The 15,685-nt window shown below is 36.4% G+C and overlaps 1 protein-coding gene and 1 pseudogene across 6 annotated transcripts in view; both read right to left on the reverse strand.

Moving 5' to 3' along the window:
* Positions 1–2,385: 2,385 nt before the first annotated feature.
* LOC131799871 (visual pigment-like receptor peropsin) lies at positions 2,386–3,386 on the reverse strand (annotated as a pseudogene).
* Positions 3,387–7,656: 4,270 nt separating this feature from the next.
* LOC131799848 (G-protein coupled receptor 161) overlaps positions 7,657–15,685 on the reverse strand; it is a 31,015-nt gene continuing 22,986 nt past the window's right edge. For 2 of the 6 annotated variants that reach the window (XM_059117535.2, XM_059117537.2), the window contains exon 2: positions 7,657–9,027. In XM_059117535.2, the coding sequence (XP_058973518.1) occupies positions 8,001–9,002 (1,002 nt within the window). In that variant the 5' untranslated portion in view covers positions 9,003–9,027 and the 3' untranslated portion in view covers positions 7,657–8,000. Of the gene's footprint in view, positions 9,028–9,973; positions 10,112–13,309; positions 13,487–13,949; positions 14,184–14,687; positions 14,848–15,685 lie in introns of those variants that run through there. The other 4 variants (XM_059117533.2, XM_059117531.2, XM_059117536.2 and 1 more) reach the window with 4 other exon arrangements.

Below are 15,685 nucleotides of genomic sequence, written 5' to 3' on the forward strand. Positions count from 1 at the left end.
CGTGCGTAGTGGCGTAGAATAAGGCAACTGATTTAAATAGCGGGGAAGCTTTCCTCCATGCATGGCGTACCCACGTTTTTAGCTCTCACAGTTACGGAATCAGATCGCGGTACATTACTTCGTCAATAGTCTTTCGGGGATTTTTTTTCTGGATTACAACCTAGCGAATTAGCAGGCTATTTTTTTTTAAAGTTTTGTTTCATGTTCTTACAATAAAATTGGGAAAACTTCTTGGGCACCATGTTGGCGTAGCCTTGGCTTTTTGAGCCGATGCTCCATCTTGTAAAAAAAATATTCTCCTATTGGAGCTAAACAACTTTAATTTCACGGTTTTGTCTGACGTACATCTGCGGCTAAGTAAAGGCTTGACTTCATGTCTAAGTTCATATCTAATGTAATGATTAAATGTTAACGTTTCATTTACGGAACAAAATTAAGGTTTATTAAACCGTGGCCAGTCACTTCACCTCGTTCTTGGTTTGTCCTCAAAATCTTTGCGAGGTGACCATCCTATCACCTGGAGCTCGCTTGACCGTAATATTTTAGATGTTTCTCGAATCGATATCCCAGAGTACATTACAATTGAGGCTTGTGCCCGTGCATTAGTTTTTTGGCGTGTTTCGTCTTTGTAAATGAGGATAATTTACGAAAACAGGACAATGACTAAACAGGGAAAAGACAGCGAGAAACAGAGAAACGTTGGCATTCACAGTTTGCGCACTTTGGCAGGGAAATAATGTTTTTATAGTTTTTCTCTATTTTTTTTCAATGTTTCACTTTTGAATAACTTTGAGATTTTAAGTTAATAAAATCAGGAAATTTTTCATAAAAACATAGCTTTCAGAATTCGAAAATAATTATAATATAGGCTTAGAAAAAGGACACGAACTTCTCAGAAACACCCTGTAGGTCCTCTATTTATGAAGAAAAAGCGGTTTGAGCCAAAAACTATTTTTAAAGTTACCTTTGAGACTGTTTCAATTCTAATGTCCACTCACCTTTTCCTGCAATGCTGTTGATATTTGAAACCTTCGCTTGTTAGACCCTTAGTTATCCAAACTGAAACAGTGTAATTAAAAATCTTCTTATAAAACACTAGTTTCTAGTCACAAGTCAACAACTAAGTGGCAGCTGACGTTCAAGATCAGAAAAATCTTTTTATGATAATTTATCCATGGGAAACATTCAAATGGATACAGCTGCAAGGCAAGTAGCCCTCCAAGGAGAATATTACACGCCTTTGTAGAACAAACCATTGAAAACAAAGCATGCACCAGAAAAGAAAGTATTATTGGGGCCTCTATAAGATGCAAATTGATCATACTATTGTATGCGGTGTTTAAGAGTTTCTTTCAAGTTTCCACATCACCTACAACGATTGCTTTTTTTATGGAATCAATAGTTATTTTGGGGGGCTACAGTGGCTCTCAAGATACTGTCAATAATCTTAAAGGAAATGTGCCCTAGCTAAATCGCATGTACGGCCAAAACTATATGCCTTCTTAAAAGCCAGTTTGAACTGCGAATTCATAACCCGTGAAAACTCTCATTTGGAATCAAAAGGATTAATTTAGATATTGAATGAGGAAATAATGTTAGTTCCGGCTACAAGATGAAGTGAATGATCCGCAAAGCGTTACGAATTTAATAGCTTATGTCAAGTGTACATGTTTAACGCGTATGTCATAAAGACATTTGGAATATAAAAGTAGAAACTTCATTAATGCCCGCCTAGGTATTGGATTTGAACGATTATTGATCTGAGCCCTGCCCAAACCCGTTGCTGATTAATTTCTCGAGATCACGGAGAGAATGAAACGCCCAAAGCAAGATTAAAGAGATATGTATCAGCCGTAAAATTCATTCTTTATTCCTCTAGATCAGCGAAATGCTCGACAATGTCCGGTGGTTTACAATGCAAAAATCGTGTTACCGTAACCGTTAATTCACGAGTTTACACAATGTTTAATCCTTTAGTTTCTCCGTAAGTTCCTTGACAAATGACAGTCCAGTAACTGGTTCCTCATCCGTATACAAGCGAAATATGAACGAGACGAAAGAAAACGCTCAGCGCCGAGGTTTAACCGAGCCGGAATGAACCTCGGTAAAATCACGTGACCTAAATGCTCGGACGGACTGGTCCGATTACACAGGATAACCAATGTCAGAAACTGGCATTTACAAAATAAAATAGGAAAATGAAAAAAACAGACTTCAATCTGAAAGAAAAAGTTGTAAGCTTGATGTGTTCACTACGATTCCATCTCTGTTGAATAAGAGAAGGTTGTGAAAAATTTCAAAAACAGAACGAAGCCGGTATCAACCGATCTCTCTGGGAAAAAGTATTGTACTAAGGCTTTAAATGATAGATCTTCACGCCATAAGTCATCGAATTTCGTTGCTATTCGGATGTATCATAACAGCTGCAACTCTTTCATGAATCTGATCTTCATTATCGTTGTCATAACGACCACGACTGAACGCCTTTTTGAAGGCCTTTTTAAACTGCGGATTCATTATCCCATAGATGATTGGATTTACAACACTACTGGAGAACAACAAATACACAGATACCTCAGTCACTTCGTGGGGAATGTAGCCTCCAACAGCAATTGTATTAGCGCATAAGGCGAAAGGAAACCATGTAATTAAATAGAAACAAACCACTATGAAACAACTCTTCAAAATATCGATGTCAGTACGATGGAGCCTTGGTGCGCCGATGCTATTTTGTACGACATGGGCGTTGACATTATCTGTGCTTTCTTTCACCTTCTGGTAAATTTTCCAATAGGAGTAAAATATTGTTAACGCTGTAACGTTGAAGATTCCTACATGCAGAATGAAAAAAGAAAAGTGTCCGTCCTTCAAGTCGAATGAGCAAAACAAAAAATCTGAGTTGAAGTTCATTTTTCCCCATCCGTACAACGGAGGTGTGGCAAATAACATAGAAGTCAGCCAGACGACACCGCAGTACACCCGAGCAACTTTTTTACTGGGAAAGAACTTGATGTACAAAGTTCCCTTGACGACTTTCATGTATCTATTCATGGCAATTAAGCCCATAATGAACAAGGAGGACGAACCCATTGTGTGTTGTAATGATGCAGAAACTTCACACCATTCCTGGCTCAAATTCCACTTTCTCGTGTACAAACTCGTTATCCAGAAAGGCATGTTAAGGGTCGCCATGAACACATCAGTCAGTGCAAGATTGTGTATAAAATGTTGGTTGTAGTTTGAAGCTCGGAGTATCTTTTTATAACATAAATAACCAGCACATTACCAAGTATGGAAGCGAGACACACCAGAATGGCGAAGGTTACCTCCAACGAAATTTCTGCTCTCGAGTGAGTTAAACAATCTTGGGAAATTGTTTGAGACATCCACGTCTGTGACTCAAGCTGTAATATGTACTGATTAGAGGATAATAGGCTGAATTAAAAATCCATGTACCCCACGAAACGTCTTTCTCCTGACGAGAGAAAAAAAACATCTGATACCTCTCCTAGAAATGTTTGATCATTTTTTCTTACTTTCTAAATTTTCTTGATTTGAGCGCCGAGTAGTTGAGACCCATAGCTAACAACGTACAGTCTTCGTGACAGTGGAAAAAAAACCGTCAAGAATATATTCTTGTTTCTGTTGTTGTTTTCTCCCCTTTTTTTTGAAAGGAGACTTCTCTAAATGGAGTCCCGCAAAATCTCAGGGTTGATGGTGTTGATGGGTTTTGTACCCTCGTTGTCAACAAATTCTTAAGGTAAATTTTTTAAAATTAGTTATTATCTCAAAGAATACTCACGCTTTCTTATAGTTCAGTGAGGCAGGAATGTCAAAATATCTTTGAACCTAAGAGAAAAACCTGGTTGAGACCTTTTTCAAATTTCACTGGCTCTACGTCAACTGAAACTGTAATCATGAAGCTATTGCAGCGAATGGGATGCTTGCTAAGATTTTCGTTTGAAGGTCGGTTTATATAAGGCTTTATTGAATTCAGAACATATTAACACAAGAGAGCCATTATCACTAATTTATTTTTTAAATTTATTTTTTGCCATAATAACTTCTTAGTGTTTCCTTTGTCTAAGCTACTGAAGCAAAGGAAGCGTTTGCTAAGATTTACGTCTGAAAGTTGACTGAAATACAGCTTTATTGAACTCGAAACTCATAGACACAAGAGAGCTGTTATGGCTGATTCAAATTCTTCATTTTTTTGTCGTAATCATTTGCTAGTTATTCCTTAGTCTGAGCAACTCCAGCAAAAGAGAATGACAGCTAAGGTTTCTGTATGAAGGTCGACTCAAATACGGCTTTATCGAATTCAAAACTCATAAACACAAGAGAGGCAGTATTCGAAACATATTTACGTAACCTGTTAACTAAACCATTTTTACTAATTTATTTTAAAATTAAAATCATTTATTGGCTATTCCTTAGTCTGAGCTACTTCAGCAAAGGGGAATGATTGCTAAGATTCCCGTATGAAAGTTGACTTATATCTGAGCCATAAAAGGCTATTTTAAAAGTTACCTTTTAGACTGTTTCAATTCTCAATGTTCAACTCACCTTTTCGAGCAATGCTGTTGATATTTGAAACCTTCGCTTGTTAGACCCTTAGTGATCCAAACTGAAACAGCATAATTAAAAATCTTCTTATAACACACTAGTTTCTAGTCACAAGTCAACAACTAAGTGACAGCTGATGCTGGAGATGGGAAAAATCCTTTTATGAAAATTTATCCATGAGAAACATTCATATGGATGCAGCTGCAAGGCAAGTGGCCCTTCAAGGAGAACATTACACGCTTCTGTAGAATGAACTATAGAAGACAAAGCATGTACCAAGAAAGAAAATATTATAGGGGCCTCTTTGGGATGCAAATTGATCATTTTGTTGTACCGCAGAGGTCATGGGTTCAAATCCCGTGCGGGCCTGAATTTTTTCAGGTCTTGTTTCAACTACTAGTTCAGTAGTGTTTATAGCTGCGAGGATCGCTTATATCTGTTTCCTTACCGCAGTGCACATATATGATTTTCATATATTTCCAATCATTATTCACCACTTGGAAGGTTTATCTGGATCCAATATAATAACAAGCTCCCAGTTGGCTTGTTAGCTCATTTGGAAGCTGCGCTGCACCGTACGGGCCTGAATTTTTTTCAGGTCTTATTTTAACTACTAGTTAAGTAGTGTTCATCGTTCAAAGCTTATATCTGTTGTTGTACGAGTGTTTTATGTGTTTCTTTCAAGTTTCCACATCACCTAGATGGTTTTTTTTAATGGAATCAATAATTATTTTGGGAGGCTACAATGGCTCTCAAAGTATTATCGATAATCCTAAAGGAAGCGGGCCTTAGCTAAATCGCATTAGGACCCTAATTATTATCATATTTGCATGTACGACCTCAACAAAATGCCTTAGCTCTTAAAAACCAGTTTGAACTGCAAATTTATAACCACGTAGATTTATTATAAGTTCAATGATGTCATCCAAATAAAGGAAAGTGTGAAACCAGATAGATTAAAATGAAATGGAAAGAAAACGAAAGAATACACATAATTAAATGAACAGTTTAGCTGGAATGGAGTCTTTTTGAGTGTTTGGAGCCGGTCTCTTCCTTATCAAAAGCATATGTTCTGTCATTGGTAAACATCTCTAGGACGAACACGATCAAAGACTGAACAATCTTCACAAGTTAATTTCTATCCTAGAGAAATGCCGCGGAAAGTTTGAGTGCCTTATTTATGAGATGCTTTTAATAAGGAAAAAGAAACCGACCCTGAACACTCAGAAAGACTCCATTCTAGCGAAACTGTTCATTTATGTATATTCTTTTGTTTTACTCCATCTCGTTTTATTCTAATTTGGTTTCACATTTTCCTTTCTTTAGATAGCGTCACTGAACTTAAAATAATTTCACATTTGATAATGGTGACATGTCGTCACCGAAACGTCATGTTTAATCTCGCCACTATTTAGTATGAAATGTTTTTCTAAATCTTTCGTTATCAGAAACCAGAAGATAATACTCAATTGTGGGAGGTAATTGAAGGATACCACTTGATGTCATTTAGTTGGGAGCTCCCATCTTTAAAGAGTGAAAACTCTCATTTAGAATCGAAAGGATTAAATTGGATATTGAATGAGGAAATAATATTAGTTCCGGCTACATGATGAAGTGAATGATCTGCAAAGCGTTACGAATATCATTTAAAAAAAGAAAGGAACTACTTGAGTAAAGAAAAAATCACTTAGCGGATTCAATAGGTTATGTCAATTGTTTAACGCGTACGTCATTAAGACATTTAAAATATAAAAGTAGAAACTTGATTAATGCCCGTCTTGGTATCGAGTTTGAACGATTATTGATGTGAGCCCTGCCCAAACCCGTTGCTGATTAATTTTTTGAGATCACAGAGAGAATGAAATGCCCAAAACATTATTAAAAAATAAAATAACAAAATACAAAAAGTAGACTTCAATCTGAAAGAAATAGTTGTAAGCTTCGTGTGTTCACTACGATTCCTTTTCTGTTAAAAAAGAGGTTGTGACAAATTTCAAACAAGACAGTAAATGACATGACACTATGTACATATAAGACTAAAAAGTACTTTCAATGGCCCAGTAGTTGATGATGAAAATAAAATGTGTTTCTTCATTTTCATGGCAATTTTTTAAAATTTTACTTTTGTTTTTTGACAGCTCTCGTAAGTCTCTTTTATGCTACTTTTCTCGTTACCATTTTCAAGCAATGGCTTAACGTACTAGCATTCTACGTTTGTACGTCAAGTTGTCAGCGGATTTCGAAACTGATGCAACAAACATTTCACATTGCGTAGGTCGATGATCGTTTACCAGAAAGATGGTTCTTGTGGCTGAACCACTTGCTTATCATTCAGACTGATTTTAAAGATACTGTGAACTTGTTGACTGAGTGAGAGAGCCAGACGGGAGATTATTTGTACTCGGGTCATGACACGCGGACCAAGCGGTTATTTATGGGATTTTGAACACACATGTCAAAAGGGGCTTGAAAAGGGCTTTGTCATTTCATCCATCTGACTAGATTAATGCAAGGAATGAGGAAGGAAGAGAAGAAAAATAAATGAGGGAAACCTTAAGTGAGACCTTCTTGGTGATTAAGGCACCAACCATTTTGAGGGAACTGAACCAGCCTCGACGAGAACAATTAGTTTATATTATTCTACCGAGTAAAGGATACCGCCAAAACTTGTTAAATAACTCAAAGTTTGGAATGTATCGTTCTTTTCATGTTATCACAAAGTATATACTCAAAATGCTACATCAAAATATGAAGTACAAGGCGTTATGCAGGTAAAAATAGTAAAATTACTGTCCAGCTACGAAATACGATTATGCAAACTGAGTTTTTTGACATAATAAAGTGGTTGACTTAATTTTTGAAAACTTCATCTCACCGTGGGGGAAGGGATGGGGGCAGGATCACGTGCAAAGTATATCATCAAATGTAGTTGTATTTAAGACACTTTTCTATTGTCTCGACTTTTATTATTATTAATATTATTATTATTATTATTATTATTATTATTATTATAATCTATGAGACTGAATCCACAGTTCGAGAGGGCTTTGAGATTTTTTTCGTTCATACAACGAAAGTACTTATCGGACGAATTAAGGGAATGAAAAGGAAGAAGAGAAACGGCAAACGCAGAGGGAAACAGCAAGTGTGGCATAAATCATTTTGAAGCTTCTGAACCAACCTTAGCGAGAACGATTAGTATATCTACCGAGTAGAGAAGACTTCAAAACTCATTATAAGATTCAAATTAACACTTTATTGTTCTGTCCTTGAATATAAAAAGTCGATCATATTCATATTCTTACATCCAAGGTGGAAGATAGATGACGTAATACAGGTGCAAATGGTAAAGACATTGTCCAGCTGCCACCCGATATTTTGGGATGTTTGAAAAAGTTAGGTAAAATCTTTGTAATGCACAGACCATGGTAAGGCTACTTTGAATGTATCGTTGGAATCGAGTACGTGGAAAAAGCAGCAAGGTCAGGATTCCTCATCCCTCTTTTTATAAATAATGCCTTGAAGGCTGGCTTGAACTGAGGGTTCATCATTCCATATACGATGGGATTCAAGCAACATGCTAAGAACACAAGATAACTCGATATCATTAAAGGCAAAGATAATCCTTTTTTTCCGCCTCCCAACAAAAGAACAAGTATTGCCTTTGGGAGCCAGCAAAGCACGACCACGCAAGCTATGCCCAGTGTAGTATGAATGCACATGTTCTCGGCGTTATGAGCGTTTTTGCAAGCGGCACGGTTTGCTCTGGTGCAAATCTGGATTCTGTTTCGTCGAACAGTGTTGTAAATTTTGAAGTAACACCAGCAAATTATGTAAGGAGATGGTTGTATTATCGCAAGGAAGACCAAGTAGGAAACGTGTAGTCCATCAAATGACCATTCAAACGTACAGAGAAAAGACTGTGGGTAGAACTTATACTTTCCCCATCCATACAACGGTGGACTGCAGATGATGAGAGGCGCAATCCAACACAGAGCAAGAAGGATTTTTGGTCTGCTCTTCTTTGCGAAGAAAATGCCATTATACAATTGGGGTTTCACGACTTTGAAATACCTGCTGAGCGCAATGAGAAGCAACGAATAGAGAGTTGCATTTGCCATTGCAAAGAACAGAAACCCTGACACGTTACAAATGATATTGCCAAAGATCCATTGTCCTTTGATCAAGCTTGTGACCCATAATGGCATAATGAGTAATGTTTCGGCCATATCAACGAGACACAAGTTTGCAATTATCTTATTTGTGAAAGTTTTGAGGGTGGGGTTGGTCCTTATGACATATAGAACGATGCAGTTGGTTAAAATTGAGGCCAGGAAGATAATTATAGCTGTAAAGGACTCCAGCACAATTTCCACGCTATTTCGCCCCTGTGAATCTCCATTTAGCGATGAATTTTGGTTTTGTTGATCATTCATTATGGAAATGTCTTGTTTTTCGTTCCTATGAAATAAATTATGAAAGATTAAAATCAGAGAAGCGTAGCATAAATGTCGCAATATTGCACAAAGAAGTTAAGCTACAGGCCTACTGGAGAGGAGCAATGACAATGGAGCAAGTATACGTTGACTGAAACTAGATTGCTATTCATGCTGGAGTGTTTTTCATTCAGCTTGCGCCTGTCCCCTCTTTAATGAGCATTGTGGTTCCTTCAGCCGATGAAGCCTACGAGTAACTGCTAGAGTAAAGTGTTCCTGCTTGAAACCCAATGCAGGAGACTTCGGCTTTAATCTTCTCTGTGCACACGTACCATTACTTGAGCTCTCAACTTTGTTATATCTAGTTGACAATTGAATAATTACTTAAACTACGACAGTAACTGTTCTACTGTTTTTAGGTTTGAAAATCATTTTCCTCGGCAACACTTCTGACTCCATAAACAAGTGTGATCCGAAGAATTCAATTCTCTTGTTTGCATTATTTATTACATTTTTCCCCTGAGGCAAACGAAAATTGGCCAGATGATAAATAAATGTAGGTCGGTTTAAGTACTCGGGCAAGGTACAGAATATTTCTGAAGAAAATTAATCATGATTTCTTTTCCGTTCGTGTATGAGGTCAAGATATATGTGTCTAGGCATAAAGAAGTTATTGCATTGTCATACGCTAATTGGCAAAAACGGAATTCTTATTTAGTACACTTGCAGTATCCCTTATGTCAAGGAGAAACATGGAAAACAATTTCCTGTTTACAGTAAGAATGTATAATTACGCTTTTGGAAACGACTGAAAGGAGAAGATAAAATGTTTGACTTTTTCTCAGGTTGCTGTAAGAGTTACGCTCAAGCTCTCGATCAACTGTGTAATGAGAATGCTGAGCAGTAATGAAAAACCATGAAGGTTTAATAACAATCGAAAAAGTTCGTGACAAAACAATCAACCAACGTACCTTACACCTGAATGAATTTACAACTTTCGGATCTAGAGTATGTTGCGATTCCGCAGGAGAATGAAACCTTTCAGATCAAGACTCCATCAAAGGTATTTTCATAAAATGTTCAACTTCCCTTTTCGTATTACGTGAGTAGGATCGTGATCCGAGTTGACTCAGTTAATAGGAGGAATACGCAATATGTGTTATTTATATGCAAATGTGATCCATTGTAAATCATACATGATGGAAGTTGAACACACATGTTTTATCCTGATACACTTAACCATGACCTTTAATCGTTCCAAAACACTGCGTTCGGGACCCTAACAAGAGGAGAAAGATTTATAAAAGATGTATTTCTCAGGCGAGGTAACCTAAATCCATGGTCTTTTCACCCTTTTGACCGATTTTCTGACTTTTTCACATCGATTTTCTTTGCGTGTGATTTGGACAGAGATCCACTGACATGTAGCAATCATAATGACCTGTTTGCTAATGATGACATCTTGAAATATAGATAAATGAAATACATTTATTTGTATACATAATTTCATCCGGCATTTCATCTTAAAGGAGAAAGAAGATGGCTGTTATGACCATGTCAAATGTTCAATTATTTTCACACGGATTGTTCAGAATTTCGCAATACGATAAAAGCGTAATGAACAACCAATTTTTATTATTTTGATTTATTTTGGAAATGTCACAAACACTCACTTCCATATTAAATCAGGATGTTTTCGATTTTCATTCATCAGATACCAAAAAAAACCTCAAAGTTATGATTTTTATCTCAATTTTGATTTCATCATTTGTAGTAGCGCGGACTGAATTTTCCCGGCATGCACGGCGTGTACGATGTAATTCAACAGATTTCAACTGAATAACTACTCTGTCCCAGAGTCCATCACGATTGAAATCGCTCTCTCTATGTGCTCGCACTTTGTTTCTCTCTTTCTGTTTTGCTTTCATCTTTCTACTTTTCCCCACTAAGTTCTCAAAGTTCGACTTGTATTATTATTAGAATCATTTTCAGAGGTCATCTTTGATGGCAAACTGATGAAAACAGCTCGCCCCGTTTTTTTCCTGATCGCTGTCTAATGGTAGGCACGATTATCATCACTTCGCCTCCCGGGAAAGAGTGGCTGTCAGTTTGAAGAAGGTGCACGTGCTCATTTCCCCGGTCAGTGGCTGGCAATCGAGCTTTCAATAACGGCTTCCTCGGCTTCCTCCTAACTAGAGCCTCGCTTTTATTCAAAGAAAAACGCAAATTGAAAAGAGGCTTTTTAAAATCATTATCATTGTGTCTTTGCCATTCAATTGAAAGCCATCGCCATTAGGGGTCAATTCCTTTATTGCTGTTTCAGACTTCAGGTCTATGATTTTAGAAACCTCAATTTATTGACTTAAACGTCCTTCTTGAGGAGAAAAAATTCCTTGATGTTTTTGAGGGACAAACTATCATAGGTCCCTAGAAAATAATGCTTTCTATAAACACCATCTTTAAGATCAATCGAAATTGAATCATCAAGACGTTTAAGCTACCGAATTTGCATTCATTTCAGTTTGTATACATTATGTGGTATTCAAAGATCTTTAGCCTTTTTACTTAAAGGATATATAAGTTGACTGGAATATAGACAAATCGGTAACACCTTTCTGTAGAAAAGCAGCTAGGTTGCTATGCGATACTGAACTTGAGTTTGAAAACCATGTGGTTGCCCTCGCGGGAAATACGTACTTTAATGGTTCGTATAATTTCCGTAATTTTCCAGGTGAGAGTTTCATTCATTTTGATACTTTATCTACAATTGTTAGGTTGGTTTTTTTTTTTAGGCAAATTCGCTTCATTTAGGAGAGTGGTAAACAAAAATTCAACGGAAGACCCGTCAGCGCGGTTTTAACAAGCTGGCAAGCATATTGTTTGGTGATTTAGTATGCAATTAACTAGAAAACAAATAATTGACTACTTCTCAGCAAAATAAAGAAAAAAATTTCAATATCTATAGTGCTAATGAACAAAACCTGGCCGAAAAATACTGAAAGTGTGAAAGAGATTCAAGCGACTTGAATTTTCATGAATTATCGGAAGAAAGCTTTTCCTTCATGATTTATTTAACCCGTGATTAAATACAAACATTTCATTCTTATGAATATAATTAAAGTGCATATTGAAAGTTTCAAAGGATGTTCATGCAAAGGCGCAAACGTCTAAAGTAAATATGAAATAATCAGGCCATTTGAAAAATTACAGAACTCTAAAAAAAAGGGGCTTTTCTTGTACCAAAAAATTATTGATTGTTGAAATTTCTAACTTCATATAACAGACTCATTAGATATTCATGTTTGTCTAGCTGTGTTCGGTGTTTTCCATTACTGTTTAGATAAATTAAACATGTTCCATAATGAGACCAAAACACTATTTTAGTGCGAAATTACATTAGCATTTTGCAGGAAAGCTCAGTTAAAATTACAAGCGCAGTTTAAGCGTTGCTATGACACTTTTTTCCAACATCATGCTTTAGATAAGCTAGGGAAGTGCATATTTAAGAAAGATCCTAAACAGATTAATATTGGTCTTCTAAATATTATCCTTCTGAGTAAAGAGCTGCTACTCCAATTGCTTGAACAAGCTCTGACTTCTTATAGTGATCAGTAAACTACAGCTATATGCTTTTAAAATGATTAAAAATATTTAATTCTCTAAACAGAGAGATAAGAAAGGCCTCGGCCCTGGCAATAGAGATTGCTCTGCTCTGGCTAAAGAGATTGTTGTGTCTAACATGAAAGAATAAAGCGTTTAACGATATGGTTGAATCCCGTTATCCGGTCTAGGAAAATGCGTCATCCTTACCTCCATATTTAGCAAACTGGAGGTAAGGGTCCCCAAATAATCAAACTCAATATTGAAAAGTTATCAAAACAGGTATTAAAATAGCTTTAGTTCACAAAAGGTTTTAATGCAACGGTCAAGAATCCTCAGAAATGAGAAACCAGAACCATCTCACAATGCTTGTTCGCTTTATAAAAATTCTCATTTTTGCAAAAGAACTGTTCTTTATGAGATGACTCACGTTAGCTTAGCATTTTTCAGCCCTTAGGTATCGTGCTTGAGCCATAAAGAGTGATTTAAAAAGATCAGAGTACTCATGTTTGTTATGGTGTAGTTTTTGATAAACGAAAAACCTTACAAAAATAAACAATTTCTGTGAAACTAGATCAAATTAAAATGCTCGGTATGTCTTACACGTACTGAACTGACTTTACTAAAACTGCTTTATGATAAAAATGGTTATATAACAGCACGACTCTTTCTGTTTCGTGTTCTTCATTCAAGTTCCAATTTCTTACCTTTGTCTTTGTTGTATTTGTTAAGTTCCAAGCCAAAAGTTACTGATGTGACCAAATCCTTAAGCTTGATTTGCGAAATCGCCTGGTAAACTTTCTGGTGCGAAGACAAATGCATGGACTCCTTCAATGTTGGCTAAAACTGTCACGTCCCCCATGTTTACTCAGTTGAAAGCGGAACTTCAAAAGCACACATATCGATTACTGTCTTCTCTTGATTATTCGGTATAATTATAAATTTGCTCCTTCTTTCATGCTTATTAGTTTGCTCATACACCAGGCAGGAAATTTAATGTAGACTGTGAGTTGCAAATAAGTTGCGCAAGAATAGGCAAAATTAAAATCGGAAAAGTGGAAATTGTAAAGAGGGAATTTTATGAGAGCGGTGCGTATGAAAAAGATTGTGAATACCACCAGCAGTTAAGGCACCTGTTCTTTAAAGTAAATATGATTGCAAATTTGCCCAAAAAGAGAGAAAGAAAGCAAATATAATATAGGTTCCTTTCGCATTGTTAATTTTTGATGTTTGGTGCCAAACTACTAGACACAAATTAAAATTACTCAACGTTTTCGAAGAAGGCGCTGCGACGGGGTGTACTTTTAAAAAGTAGTTTTGTTACTGAAGATGCTACAAATTGAATACCTTTTGCAAGCTATTGCAGTGAGTTTGATACAGGACTGTTTTGTAGGTCATCATGGTAAAGGTAAAGCCATTTTCATCAGAAATTTAGTCTGGAATTTTCCCTTTTGCCGTGTTATCTTGGTAAAGGCAGTGAAAATGTGCTCCACAGCTTGAGTGAGAGAAATTCAATCCGCATAGACCCTTTATCATTCCGGAAAAAAGGAGCCTTCGTTTTTCGAAATTTGAAAAGGAAGTTAATTCCTTTTGGTGAGCTTTTGCGTAAAGTGGAAGACTGTCTTTGGATCAAGACGCCGCCCTTCTATAATCAGTAAAGATTTGAAAAGTTTACCTGAGACTGCTTCTAAAACTCGACTGATTTCTGTTCCGAATTCAATTTATTCAATACCATTGATATTCAGATGAATGTCTACTAGCACTTTGTCTTCAGAGATCTGTCATTATTCAGTGTGAAATTTCTCACTTTAACTGGAATATAGAATTATGATCGTTACTAACGCTAGAGGGTTCAACTTTTAGCGGACGAAAATATCTTCAGCTACAGTATCACCAATAGTTTTTAAATCTTTGGGAACATGGATGTTACATTTTTTTTTTTTTCAAAAATTTTAAAAATTGAAAACAAATTGATTGCTCTTGGAGCTTAAAGAAAATGGCCCCTAGGTACAATTAATCGTAGAATTCTAGAGGGAAAGAAAATTTGTAATTTGACTAAATTTATCAACAGCTGGGAGTACGTACCGCGAACTGAAATTGTTCCCGACCATTCATTGCCACAGTCAACATCTTAAGTCCACAATGTATTGGGGAGGGATTCACAAACCAAAATACATACCGCCCACAATTTTCATCAAAACGGAAAGAACCGCGTGAGCCTAATGGTTTAAACTGCGGTAAAATGACGAAACTGGCGAGTATCAGAAACCAGAAACCCCTTGATCGAAAACAAAACAAAACAAAAAAACAGCAAGCCAGGAAAGGAAAAACCGAACACCGAAAACCGAGTTTTTTCAAGTGCAAAAACCGAAATTGATCGCTATAACCGACACACTCAGTCTTTACATAAAGTCATATGACATAGGGTGAAAATACAGAAGTTAAACAAGGAAGCAATTTGGAATTTAATGAAATGCTAAATATATTTGCGGAGGTAAAATACTCTCACGAAACTTCAGCTGCCATCAAATTTCATGTTACAACAAAATTGCTCTTGTACTGTGCAAACAGGAGAAGTGTTTCCTTACCCCTTTAAACCTTAAGAGTGACCAGTATCTAATTTCTCCTTACAGTAATACTACTGAATCATTCATTGAGGTCATGAGAATAAAAGAAATGATCACCAACTTAAGAAGCTTTAATTCTCAAACAAATTCTCTTGGTCTGTACCACAGGAAATGTATAGAGAACAGTATGGAGAATATAGATACTGATGTTTGGGTGTAAAGAGTTTATGACTCATGATGAGCTTGTCACTTGTGTGACCATTTTTCTCTTAATGAAAAGAAAATTGTTTTGTGCCCATGAGCCATAGCACAGATTCGAACATTGAGAACTTTCTCGAATTTATCAAAATTGGGACTCGGAGACGAGAAGCGAGCTTCGATTCACTTTTAAGTGCACTTCTTCCAAAAAGAATTTGTTATAAATGGTAAACATCGAGTCAATGATGGAGAATTTTTCGCAAATTTGATAAGTAAAGGTAAGTAGTTATCGTATATATAGAGAGTCCATAGACTATT

Source organism: Pocillopora verrucosa, chromosome 12, assembly GCF_036669915.1.
Source record: "Pocillopora verrucosa isolate sample1 chromosome 12, ASM3666991v2, whole genome shotgun sequence".
NCBI classification, from domain to species: Eukaryota; Metazoa; Cnidaria; class Anthozoa; order Scleractinia; family Pocilloporidae; genus Pocillopora; species Pocillopora verrucosa.